The 13739-nt window shown below is 58.5% G+C and overlaps 2 protein-coding genes across 2 annotated transcripts in view; one reads left to right on the top strand and one right to left on the bottom strand.

Moving 5' to 3' along the window:
• Nucleotides 1–13739, top strand: part of LOC138734342 (zinc finger protein 585A-like) — a 352271-nt gene that overhangs the window by 281680 nt on the left and 56852 nt on the right. The window lies entirely within an intron of this gene.
• LOC138734377 (uncharacterized) lies at nt 796–9021 on the bottom strand. Its single transcript, XM_069882004.1, has 3 exons — nt 8991–9021; nt 5541–5932; nt 796–2462 (listed from the first exon to the last, which is right to left on the bottom strand). Exons 2-3 carry the CDS (start codon nt 5929–5931, stop codon nt 2011–2013), a joined length of 843 nt encoding a protein of 280 aa, XP_069738105.1. The 5' UTR covers nt 5932; nt 8991–9021; the 3' UTR covers nt 796–2010.

The raw sequence follows: 13739 nt of genomic DNA, 5'->3' as shown, positions 1-13739 counted from the left end.
GTGCCCCCCCCAATGTCCCCAACAGGACCCCATGTCCCCCCCCGTGTCCCCCCGATGATCCCAGTGTCCCCCAATGTCCCCAACAGGACCCCATGTCCCCCCCCCGTGTCCCCTCAATGATCCCTGTGCCCCCCAATGTCCCCAACAGGACCCCATGTCCCCCCCCGTGTCCCCCCGATGATCCCAGTGTCCCCCAATGTCCCCAACAGGACCCCATGTCCCCCCCCCGTGTCCCCTCAATGATCCCTGTGCCCCCCAATGTCCCCAACAGGACCCCATGTCCCCCCCCCGTGTCCCCCCGATGATCCCAGTGTCCCCCAATGTCCCCAACAGGACCCCATGTCCCCCCCCCGTGTCCCCCCGATGATCCCAGTGTCCCCCAATGTCCCCAACAGGACCCCATGTCCCCCCCCCGTGTCCCCTCAATGATCCCTGTGTCCCCCAATGTCCCCAACAGGACCCCATGTCCCCCCCCCGTGTCCCCTCAATGATCCCTGTGTCCCCCAATGTCCCCAACAGGACCCCATGTCCCCCCCCCGTGTCCCCTCAATGATCCCTGTGTCCCCCAATGTCCCCAACAGGACCCTATGCCCCCCCCCGTGTCCCCTCGATGATCCCTGTGTCCCCCAATGGCCCCAACAGGACCCCATGTCCCCCCCCAATGTCCCCAAGGGGACCCCATGCCCCTCCCTGTTCCCCTCCCACCAGTGTCCTCAGGAGGTGGTGGTGGCTCCTCGTCCCCTGCTGTCCCCATGTCCCCAGCCCCCAGTGACAGGCAGGGGGGCTTGAGGGGTCCCTGAGGTTTATTGGGGGGGGACAATGTCACCACCCTGGTGTCCTTGGACCAGGACAGGGGACATCAGGCTGGCCCCAGGACCAGCAGAAGCCTCCAGGCGTCCCCAGATGGGACCTCCTGGTGTCCCCAGATGGGAGAGAGGACATCAGGGTGTCCCCAGGACAAGGAGGTCCCTCCCGGTGTCCCCAGATGGGACCTCCTGGTGTCCCCAGGACCAGCAGAACCCTCCAGGTGTCCCCAGATGGGACCTCCTGGTGTCCCCAGGACCAGCAGAAGCCTCCAGGTGTCCCCAGATGGGAGAAGGGGACATCAAGGTGTCCCCAGGACCAGCAGAAGCCTCCTGGTGTCCCCAGATGGGAGAGAGGACATCAGGGTGTCCCCAGGACAAGGAGGTCCCTCCCGGTGTCCCCAGATGGGACCTCCTGGTGTGCCCTGGACCAGCAGAAGCCTCCTGGTGTCCCCAGATGGGACCTCCTGGTGTCCCCAGGACCAGCAGAAGCCTCCTGGTGTCCCCAGATGGGAGAGAGGACATCAGGGTGTCCCCAGGACCAGCAGAACCCTCCAGGTGTCCCCAGATGGGACCTCCTGGTGTCCCCAGGACCAGCAGAAGCCTCCAGGTGTCCCCAGATGGGAGAAGGGGACATCAAGGTGTCCCCAGGACCAGCAGAAGCCTCCTGGTGTCCCCAGATGGGATCTCCTGGTGTCCCCAGATGGGAGAAGGGGACATCAGGGTGTCCCCAGGACCAGCAGAACCCTCCTGGTGTCCCCAGGACCAGCAGAAGCCTCCTGGTGTCCCCAGATGGGACCTCCTGGTGTCCCCAGGACCAGCAGAAGCCTCCAGGTGTCCTCAGATGGGACCTCCTGGTGTCCCCAGGACCAGCAGAAGCCTCCAGGTGTCCCCAGATGGGAGAAGGGGACATCAAGGTGTCCCCAGGACCAGCAGAAGCCTCCTGGTGTCCCCAGATGGGATCTCCTGGTGTCCCCAGATGGGAGAAGGGGACATCAGGGTGTCCCCAGGACCAGCAGAACCCTCCTGGTGTCCCCAGGACCAGCAGAAGCCTCCTGGTGTCCCCAGATGGGACCTCCTGGTGTCCCCAGGACCAGCAGAAGCCTCCAGGTGTCCTCAGATGGGACCTCCTGGTGTCCCCAGGACCAGCAGAACCCTCCAGGTGTCCCCAGATGGTTCGAGGAGGCCTCTCCTGGTGTCCCCACCCCTACTCGTCCCCCGGCAGAGCCTCCAGCGCCCGCGCCAACCTCTCCGCCCCCTCCTTGTCCCCAACCGCCGTCCCCAAGGCCACCACGGCGTCGCCGAGAGCCCGGGCGCCGCTGGGGAAGCCCTTGGCCGTCTCCAGGTCTTGGGCGACGGCGTCCACCAAGGCCTTGAGGTGGCCCGTCACCTCCTCCAGCGTCCCCAGGGTGGCATTGGCGCCGGTGACGGCTTGGTCGGCCTCGGCGGTGGCGGCGGCGGCGGCGGCCACGTCCCTGGCCAAGCGGCGGTACCGGAGGGCCTGGTGACGCTGGTGGCCGGCGGCGGTGGCCAGGTGACGCTTGGAGGTGGCCGCGCCCCACAGGGCCACCTGGCACACCAAGGCCACCGTGGCCAAGCCGGGGACCAGGTGGCTCTCCTGGGTCACCCCCAGCGCCTCCCGCACCGCGTCCAGGGACACTGAGGGGACAAGGCGGGGACGGGGACGTCACCTCAGGGCCTCCTGGGGGACACAGGCCCCTCCCAGTGGCCCCAGTCGGTCCCAGTGGCCCCAGTCTGTCCCGGTGGCCCCATCTCCTCCTGGTGGCCCCAGTCCATTCCCAGTGTCCCCATCCCCTCCTGGTGTCCCCAGTCTGTCCCAGTGTCCCCATCTCCTCTTGGTGGCCCCAGTCTGTCCCAGTGTCCCCAGTCTGTCCCAGTGTCCCCATCTCCTCCCAGTGTCCCCAGTCCCCTCCCGGTGTCCCCATCTCCTCCTGGTGGCCCCAGTCCCCTCCCAGTGTCCCCAGTCCATTCCCAGTGTCCCCAGTCCCCTCCCTGTGTCCCCAGCCTGTCCCAGTGTCCCCATCCCCTCCTGGTGTCCCCAGTCCATTCCCAGTGTCCCCAGTCTGTCCCAGTGTCCCCAGTCCCCTCCCGGTGTCCCCATCTCCTCCTGGTGGCCCCAGTCTGTCCCAGTGTCCCCAGTCCCCTCCCGGTGTCCCCATCTCCTCCTGGTGGCCCCAGTCTGTCCCAGTGTCCCCAGTCCCCTCCCAGTGTCCCCATCTCCTCCCAGTGTCCCCATCTCCTCCCAGTGTCCCCAGTCTGTCCCAGTGTCCCCATCTCCTCCTGGTGGCCCCAGTCTGTCCCAGTGGCCCCATCTCCTCCTGGTGTCCCCAGTCTGTCCCAGTGTCCCCATCCCCTCCTGGTGTCCCCAGTCCATTCCCAGTGTCCCCAGTCTGTCCCAGTGTCCCCAGTCCCCTCCCGGTGTCCCCATCTCCTCCTGGTGGCCCCAGTCTGTCCCAGTGTCCCCAGTCCCCTCCCAGTGTCCCCATCTCCTCCTGGTGTCCCCAGTCTGTCCCAGTGTCCCCAGTCCCCTCCCAGTGTCCCCATTTCCTCCCAGTGTCCCCATCTCCTCCCAGTGTCCCCAGTCTGTCCCAGTGTCCCCATCTCCTCCTGGTGGCCCCAGTCTGTCCCAGTGGCCCCATCTCCTCCTGGTGTCCCCAGTCCCCTCCTGCTGTCACCTCCTGGTGTTCCCAGTCCCCTCCCAGTGTCCCCAGTCTTGTTCCAGTGACCCTGTCCCCCCCCCACTGTCCCCTCCCAGTGTCCCCAGTCCCCTCCCAGTGTCCCCTCCCAGTATCCTCAGTCTTGTCCCACTGTCCCCAGTCCCATTCCAGTGTCCCCATCCCCTCCTGGCATCCCCTCCCAGTGTCCCCAGTCCCCTCCCAGTGTCCCTAGTCCCATCCCAGTGTCCCCAGTTCTTTAGAGTTTCCTACTGGTCCATACTGGTCTGTAGGGCTCCTTACTGGTTTGAACTGGTCTGTAGGCATCTCCAGCACCATTACTGATCCAAAGGGATCCGTAGGGCTCCTTACTGGTTTGAACTGGTCTGTAGGCATCTCCAGCACCATTACTGATCCAAAGGGATCCGTAGGGCTCCTTACTGGTTTGAACTGGTCTGTAGGCATCTCCAGCACCATTACTGATCCAAAGGGATCCGTAGGGCTCCTTACTGGTTTGAACTGGTCAGTAGGCATCTCCAGCACCATTACTGATCCAAAGGGATCCGTAGGGCTCCTTACTGGTTTGAACTGGTCTGTAGGGCTCTCCAGCACCATTACTGATCCAAATGGATCCGTAGGGCTCCTTACTGGTTTGAACTGGTCTGTAGGCATCTCCAGCACCATTACTGATCCAAAGGGATCCGTAGGGCTCCTTACTGGTTTGAACTGGTCTGTAGGCATCTCCAGCACCATTACTGATCCAAAGGGATCCGTAGGGCTCCTTACTGGTTTGAACTGGTCAGTAGGCATCTCCAGCACCATTACTGATCCAAATGGATCCGCAGGGCTCCTTACTGGTTTGAACTGGTCTGTAGGCATCTTCAGCACCATTACTGATCCAAATGGATCCGCAGGGCTCCTTACTGGTTTGAACTGGTCTGTAGGCATCTCCAGCACCATTACTGATCCAAATGGATCCGCAGGGCTCCTTACTGGTTTGAACTGGTCTGTAGGCATCTCCAGCACCATTACTGATCCAAATGGATCCGTAGGGCTCCTTACTGGTTTGAACTGGTCTGTAGGGCTCTCCAGCACCATTACTGATCCAAAGGGATCCGTAGGGCTCCTTACTGGTTTGAACTGGTCTGTAGGCATCTCCAGCACCATTACTGATCCAAAGGGATCCGTAGGGCTCCTTACTGGTTTGAACTGGTCTGTAGGCATCTCCAGCACCATTACTGATCCAAAGGGATCCGTAGGGCTCCTTACTGGTTTGAACTGGTCTGTAGGGCTCTCCAGCACCATTACTGATCCAAATGGATCCGTAGGGCTCCTTACTGGTTTGAACTGGTCTGTAGGCATCTCCAGCACCATTACTGATCCAAAGGGATCCGTAGGGCTCCTTACTGGTTTGAACTGGTCTGTAGGCATCTCCAGCACCATTACTGATCCAAAGGGATCCGTAGGGCTCCTTACTGGTTTGAACTGGTCAGTAGGCATCTCCAGCACCATTACTGATCCAAATGGATCCGCAGGGCTCCTTACTGGTTTGAACTGGTCTGTAGGCATCTTCAGCACCATTACTGATCCAAATGGATCCGCAGGGCTCCTTACTGGTTTGAACTGGTCTGTAGGCATCTCCAGCACCATTACTGATCCAAATGGATCCGCAGGGCTCCTTACTGGTTTGAACTGGTCTGTAGGCATCTCCAGCACCATTACTGATCCAAATGGATCCGCAGGGCTCCTTACTGGTTTGAACTGGTCTGTAGGCATCTCCAGCACCATTACTGATCCAAATGGATCCGTAGGGCTCCTTACTGGTTTGAACTGGTCTGTAGGGCTCTCCAGCACCATTACTGATCCAAATGGATCCGCAGGGCTCCTTACTGGTTTGAACTGGTCAGTAGGGTTCTCCAGCACCATTACAGATCCAAATGGATCCGTAGGGCTCCTTACTGGTTTGAACTGGTCTGTAGGGCTCTCCAGCACCATTACTGATCCAAATGGCTCCATAGGTCTCTTAACTGGTCTGAACTGGTCTCTACTGGTCCATACTCACGCGGCAGAGCGAAGAGAAGCATCAAGACGAGGGCGATGTTGCGGACGGCCCGGAGGCGCCAGCGATGGCGCCGGTTGCGGCTCAGCTCCCGCTCCAGCTGGGAGGCGCTGGCGTCGGCGGCCGCTCCCAGCGCCCGGTAGAGCCCTTCGGCGTCGATCCCCGGCGTCGGCGTCTTCAGCGTCGCCGCAGCCCCCACGGCCACCACCAAGGCGGCCTCCAGCTCGGCCAGCGCCGCTTCCGAGTCGGCCAAGGCCACCTTGGCCTCCGTCAGCGCCGACGTCACCGTCTCCGGCCTTCCCAGAGCTTCCGCCAGCCCCACCAGGGCTTGAAGAGCCTGGCGCGAGGCCGTGGTGGCCAAGGCCACCGCCGAGGACAAGGTTGGAGAGGACATCCTGGAGGAGAGCAAGAAGGGGAGGGAGGTGGCCAAGGATGAGGAACCCTCCCCGGCTCCATCATGGAGAGAAGAGGGAGCCAGGGGTCCCAGGGGTCCAGGGATGAACCTGGGTGTCCAGGGATGGGGAACCTTCTCCAGCTCCATCATGGAGATAAGAGGGACCCAGGGGTCCAGGGATGGGGAACCTTCTCCAGCTCCATCATGGAGAGAAGAGGGACCCAGGGGTCCAGGGATGGGGAACCTTCTCCGAGCCCATCATGGAGATAAGAGGGACCCAGGTGGTCTAGGGATGGGGAACCTTCTCCAACTCCATCATGGAGACAAGAGGGACCCAAGGGTCCAGGGATGGGGAATCTTCTCCAGCCCCATCATGGAGAGAAGAGGGACCCAGGAGTCCAGGGATGGGACCCAGGCGGTCCAGGGATGGGGAACCTTCTCCAGCACCATCATGGAGATAGGAGGGACCTAGGGGTCCAGCGATGGGACCCAGGGGTCCAGGAATGGGACCTTCTCCAAGGCCCCAAGTGTCCTGGAGGGGACACAGCCCTAGAAGAGGGACTGGATGTCCAGGAATGGGACCTTCTCCAAGGCCCCAGGTGTCCTGGAGGGGACACAACCCTAGAAGAGGGACCAGGTGTCCAGGAACAGGACCTTCTCCAAGGACCCAAGTGTCCTGGAGGGGTCACAGCCCTAGAAGAGGGACTGGATGTCCAGGAATGGGACCTTCTCCAAGGCCCCAGGTGTCCTGGAGGGGACACAACCCTAGAAGAGGGACCAGGTGTCCAGGAACGGGACCTTCTCCAGGGACCCAAGTGTCCTGGAGGGGACACAACCCCAGAAGAGGGAAGAAGCCCCACGTCTGGGTGCGGCCACCATTCCCTCCCAGAAGATCCCAACCATGGGGCTGCAGGAACCCTTCCGCTTCCCCGTTCCTCGAGCCCAGAAGGACCCCAACGTCCCGACGCGGCTCCCCCTGACGCCCTCCGGGCCCCCCTCCCACCGCCCCGCGGGTGCCCCCCGACCTCCGAAGGTCTCCGGGGCTGAGGTTCCACCTCGCGGCTCCCGCCTCGGGCTGGATCCCCGGCCGGTGGCACCCGTGGCAGATGGCACCCGTGTCACCGCCCCTCCCCCGGCCTCGTGGCATCCGGGACGGGCCCCGCATCCTGCACCCCCTCCCCCCTTTACACCCGCATCCTGCACCCCCCCCGTCCCCCCAACTTTACACCAATTTACCCCAGCGGGACCTTCAGTGACACCTCCGGGGCCTGGATTTGGCCCCGCAGGACCCTGATTTGCCCCCCTCGAGGCTCAGATTTACCCCCTGGGGCCCTATTGACACCCTCGGGGCCAATTTACACCCTCAGGGCCCTGATTTGCACCTCCAGGACCCTGATTTACACCTCTAAGGCCCCAATTTGTACATCCAGGACCCTGATCTACACTCCTAAGATCCTGATTTACACCTCCAGGGCCCTGATTTACACCTCCAGGGCCCCAAATTGCACCTCCAGGGCCCCAAATTGCACCCCCAAGACCCTGATTTACACCTCCAGGACCCTGATTTACACCTCCAAGACCCCGAATTGCACCTGCAGGACCCTGATTTGCACCTCCAGGACCCTGATTTGCACCTCCAGGACCCTGATTTGCACCTCCAGGGACATCATTTACACCCCCAAGGCCCTGATTTACACCTCCAGGGCCCTGATTTATATCCCCAAGACCCTGATTTATGCCTCCAGGACCCTGATTTACGCCTCCAGGACCCTGATTTACTCTCTCATGCCTTGATTTCCACCTCCTGGTCCCAGATTTCCACCTCCAAGACCCTGATTTACACCTCCAAGACCCTGATTTACGCCTCCAAGACCCTGATTTACGCCTCCAGGGCCCCAATCTGCACTTCTAAGACCCTGATTTACACCTCCAGGGCCCCTATTTACACCTCCAAGACCCCGAATTGCACCTCCAGGGCCCTGATTTGCCCCTGCAGGGCCATTATTTACCCCCTCAGGCCCTGATTTACACCTCCAGGGCCCTAATCTACACCTCCAGGGCCCTGATTTGCCCCTGCAGGACCATTATTTACCCCCTCAGGCCCTAATCTACACCTCTAAGACCCTGATTTGCACCTCCAGGGCCCTGATTTACAGCTCCAGGGCCCTGATTTGCCCCCGCAGGACCATTATTTACCCCCTGATGCCCTGATTTACACCTCTAAGACCCTAATTTACACCTCCAGGGCCCCGATTTACACCTCTAAGGCCCCACTTTGTACCTCCGGGGCCCTGATTTACACTTCTAAGATCCTGATTTACACCTCCAAGACCCCGAATTGCACCTCCAGGGCCCTGATTTGCCCCTGCAGGACCATTATTTACCCCCTCACGCCCTGATTTACACTCCTAACATCCTGATTTACACCTCCAGGGCCCCGATTTACACCTCTAAGGCCGCAATTTGTACCTCCAAGCCCCGATTTTCACTTCTAAGATCCTGATTTACACCTCCAGGGCCCTGATTTGCCCCTGCAGGACCATTATTTACCCCCTCAGGCCCTAATCTACACCTCTAAGACCCTGATTTGCCCCTGCAGGACCATTATTTACCCCCTCAGGCCCTAATCTACACCTCTAAGACCCTGATTTGCACCTCCAGGGCCCTGATTTACACCTCCAAGACCCCGAATTGCACCTCCAGGGCCCTGATTTGCCCCTGCAGGGCCATTATTTACCCCCTCAGGCCCTGATTTACACCTCCAGGGCCCTAATCTACACCTCCAGGGCCCTGATTTGCCCCTGCAGGACCATTATTTACCCCCTCAGGCCCTGATTTACGCCTCTAAGACCCTGATTTACACCTCCAGGGCCCTGACTTGCCCCTCCAGGGCCATTATTTCCCCCCTCAGGCCCCGATTTCCCCCCTCAGGCCCCGATTTCCCAGCCAGCAGCACCCTGGCCGGCGATGGAGCCGCCTCCGTCCTGCTCCCCCTTGGCCCCTTTGTCCCCCTTTGCCCCCCTTGGCCCCGGGGCCGCCGTTCCCACGCCCGTTCTTACCCCGGGGCTCGACCCGCAGCCGCTGGCCCCCACGTCACCGTCCCTCCCCCGGCCTCGTGACATCCGGGACGGCATCCTGCACCCCCACCACCCCCCCTCCCCGTTACACCCCGCGGGCCAATTTACCCCAGCGGGGCCCCCCTTGGCGCCTCCAGGGCTTGAGTTGCCCCAGCAGGACCCCCATTTGCCCCCCTCGAGGCTCAGATTTACCCCCTGGGACCCTATTTACACCCTCAGGGCCAATTTACCCCCCCAAGGCCCTGATTTACCCCCTCGAAGCCCTGATTTACCCCCTGGGACCCTATTTACAGCCTCAGGGCCAATTTACCCCCCCAAGGCCCCGATTTACCCCCTCAAGGCCCTGATTTACCCCCTCGAGGCCCTGATTTACCCCCTGGGACCCTATTTACACCCTCAGGGCCAATTTACCCCCCCAAGGCCCTGATTTACCCCCTCAAGGCCCTGATTTACCCCAGCAGCACCCTGATTTACACCCTCATGGCACCATTTGCACCTCCAGGCTCCTATTAACCCCCCTCACACTCTTTTACCCCCCTCAGAGGCAATTTACCCCATCGGAGCCTTGATTTACCCCTCTCGTGGCTCATGTTTACACCCCATTTACCCCCTCGGGGCCAATTTACACCATCAGGGCCTTCAATTCCACCTCCAGGGCCTTGATTTACCCCATCAGGACCCTGATTGACACCTTCATGACCCGATTTACACCTCCAGGGCCCGGATTTGCTCCCGTTTGACCCAGCTTTACACCCTTTTGGCCCCAATTTACACCACCAGGACCCTGATTTACACCCCTTTGGCCCTGATTTGCACCTCTGAGACCCTGATTTACGCCTCCAAGACCCTAAATTCACCTCCAGGACCCCGATTTACACTGCTCGGGCCCTGATTTACTCCTCTTTGGCCCTGATTTACACCCCTTTGGCCCGGATTTCCACACCCAAGGCTCTTATTTACCCCTTATGCCTTAATGTGCCCCCTCAGGACCCTGATTTACACCTCTTTGGCCCTGATTTACACCTCTTTGGCCCTGATTTACACCTCCAGGGCCCTGATTTACACCTCCAGGGCCCTGATTTGCACCTCCAAGACCCTAATTTCACCTCTTTGGCCCCGATTTACACAGCTCGGGCCCTGATTTACACCCCTTTGGCCCAGATTTACACCCCTTTGGCCCACATTTCCACACCCAAGGCTCTTATTTACCCCTTATGCCTTAATTTGCCCGCTCAGGACACTGATTTACGCCTCCAGGGCCTATTTACTCCCGTTTGACCCTGATTTGCACCCCTTTGGCCCTGATTTACACCCCTTTGGCCTGATTTCCACACCCAAGGCTCTTATTTACCCCTTATGCCTTAATGTGCCCCCTCAGGACCCTGATTTACACCTCTTTGGCCCTGATTTACACCTCCAGGGCCTGGATTTGCTCCCGTTTGACCCAGCTTTACACCCTTTTGGCCCCGATTTACACCTCTGAGACCCTGATTTACACACCAGGACCCTGATTTACACCTCTTTGGCCCTGATTTGCACCTCTGAGACCCTGATTTACACCTCCAGGGCCCCGATTTACACTTCTTTGGCCCTGATTTGCACCTCCAGGGCCCTGATTTACGCCTCCAAGACCCTAATTTCACCTCTTTGGCCCCAATTTACACAGCTCGGGCCCTGATTTACACCTCTTTGGCCCGGATTTACACCCCTTTGGCCCACATTTCCACACCCAAGGCTCTTATTTACCCCTTATGCCTTAATGTGCCTCTCCAGGAACCTGATTTACACCTCCAGAGCACTGATTTACACCTCCAGGGCCTGGATTTTCTCCCCTTTGACCCTGCTTTGCACCCTTTTGGCCCCAATTTACACCACCAAGACCCTGATTTACACTTCTTTGGCCCTGATTTGCGCCTCCAAGCCCCTAATTTCACCTCCAGGACCCCGATTTACACTGCTCAGGCACTGATTTACACCTCTTTGTTCCTGATTTACACCCCTTTGGCCCTGATTTCCACACCCAAGGCTCTTATTTACCCCTTATGCCTTAATGTGCCCCCTCAGGACCTTGATTTACACCTCTTTGGCCCTGATTTACACCTCCAGGGCCTGGATTTGCTCCCGTTTGACCCAGCTTTACACCCTTTTGGCCCCGATTTACACCTCTGAGACCCTGATTTACACACCAGGACCCTGATTTACACCTCTTTGGCCCTGATTTGCACCTCTGAGACCCTGATTTACACCTCCAGGGCCCCGATTTACACTTCTTTGGCCCTGATTTGCACCTCCAGGGCCCTGATTTACGCCTCCAAGACCCTAATTTCACCTCTTTGGCCCCGATTTACACAGCTCGGGCACTGATTTACACCCCTTTGGCCCGAATTTACACCCCTTTGGCCCGGATTTCCACACCCAAGGCTCTTATTTACCCCTTATGCCTTAATGTGCCCCCTCTGGACCCTGATTTACACCTCCAGGGCCTATTTACTCCCGTTTGACCCTGCTTTGCACCCCTTTGGCCCTGATTTACACCACCAGGACCCTGATTTACACTTCTTTGGCCCTGCTTTGCACCTCCAGGGCACTGATTTACACCTCCAAAACCCTAGTTTCACCTCCAGGACCCAAATTTACACTGCTCGGGCACCGATTTACACCTCTTTGGCCCTGATTTAAACCTCCAGGGCCCAGATTTGCTCTTATTTGACCCTGCTTTGCACCCTTTTGGCCCCGATTTACACAGCTCGGGCACTGATTTACACCCCTTTGGCCCGGATTTCCACACTCAAGGCTCTTATTTACCCCTTATGCCTTAATGTGCCCCCTCAGCACACTGATTTACACCTCCAGAGCACTGATTTACACCTCCAGGGCCTGGATTTGCTCCCCTTTGACCCTGCTTTGCACCCTTTGGCCCTGATTTACACCTCCGAGACCCTGATTTACACCTCTTTGCCCCAGATTTGCACCCCTTTGGCCCTGATTTGCACCTCCAGGGCCCTGATTTACGCCTCCAAGACCCTAATTTCACCTCTTTGGCCCCGATTTACACAGCTCGGGCACTGATTTACACCCCTTTGGCCCGGATTTACACCCCTTTGGCCCGGATTTCCACACCCAAGGCTCTTATTTACCCCTTATGCCTTAATGTGCCCCCTCAGGACCCTGATTTACACCTCCAGGGCCTATTTACTCCCGTTTGACCCTGCTTTGCACCCCTTTGGCCCTGATTTACACCACCAGGACCCTGATTTACACTTCTTTGGCCCTGCTTTGCACCTCCAGGGCACTGATTTACACCTCCAAAACCCTAGTTTCACCTCCAGGACCCAAATTTACACTGCTCGGGCACCGATTTACACCTCTTTGGCCCTGATTTAAACCTCCAGGGCCCAGATTTGCTCTTATTTGACCCTGCTTTGCACCCTTTTGGCCCCGATTTACACAGCTCGGGCACTGATTTACACCCCTTTGGCCCTGATTTCCACACCCAAGGCTCTTATTTACCCCTTATGCCTTAATGTGCCCCCTCAGGACGCTGATTTACACCTCCAGGGCCCAGATTTGCTCCCATTTGACCCTGCTTTGCACCCCTTTGGCCCCGATTTATGCCTCCGAGACCCTGATTTACACCTCTTTGGCGCTGATTTACACCACCAGGACCCTGATTTACTCTTCTTTGGCCCTGCTTTGCACCTCCAGGGCCCTGATTTACGCCTCCAAGACCCTAATTTCACCTCCAGGACCCCAATTTACACTGCTCGGGCCCTGATTTACACCTCTTTGGCCCTGATTTGCACCCCTTTGGCCCTGATTTCCACACCCAAGGCTCTTATTCACCCCTTATGACTTAATGTGCCCCCTCAGGACCCTGATTTACACCTCCAGAGCACTGATTTACACCTCCAGGGCCCGGATTGGCTCCCATTTGACCCAGCTTTGCACCCTTTTAGCCCCAATTTACACCTCCAGGACCCTGATTTACACTCCTTTGGCCCTGATTTGCACCTCCAGGGCCCTGATTTACGCCTCCAAGACCCTAATTTCACCTCCAGGACCCCAATTTACACTGCTCGGGCCCTGATTTACACCTCTTTGGCCCTGATTTGCACCTCCAGGGCACTGATTTACGCCTCCAAGACCCTAATTTCACCTCCAGGACCCTGATTTACACTGTTCAGGCACTGATTTACATCTCTTTGGCCCTGATTTGCACCCCTTTGGCCCGGATTTGCACCCCTTTGGCCCGGATTTCCACACCCAAGGCTCTTATTTACCCCTTATGCCTTAATGTGCCCCCTCAGGACCCTGATTTACACCTCTTTGGCCCTGATTTACACCTCCAGGGCCTGGATTTGCTCCCGTTTGACCCAGCTTTACACCCTTTTGGCCCCGATTTACACCTCTGAGACCCTGATTTACACACCAGGACCCTGATTTACACCTCTTTGGCCCTGATTTGCACCTCTGAGACCCTGATTTACGCCTCCAAGACCCTAATTTCACCTCTTTGGCCCCGATTTACACAGCTCGGGCACTGATTTACACCCCTTTGGCCCAGATTTACACCCCTTTGTCCCACATTTCCACACCCAAGGCTCTTATTTACCCCTTATGCCTTAATTTGCCCGCTCAGGACACTGATTTACACCTCCAGAGCACTGATTTACGCCTCCAGGGCCTATTTACTCCCGTTTGACCCTGATTTGCACCCCTTTGGCCCAGATT

The sequence above is a fragment of the Phaenicophaeus curvirostris genome, unplaced genomic scaffold, assembly GCF_032191515.1.
Source record: "Phaenicophaeus curvirostris isolate KB17595 unplaced genomic scaffold, BPBGC_Pcur_1.0 scaffold_73, whole genome shotgun sequence".
NCBI classification, from domain to species: Eukaryota; Metazoa; Chordata; class Aves; order Cuculiformes; family Cuculidae; genus Phaenicophaeus; species Phaenicophaeus curvirostris.
Note: the sequence above shows the minus strand (reverse complement) of the source record. Positions and strands in the feature narration are given on the sequence as shown.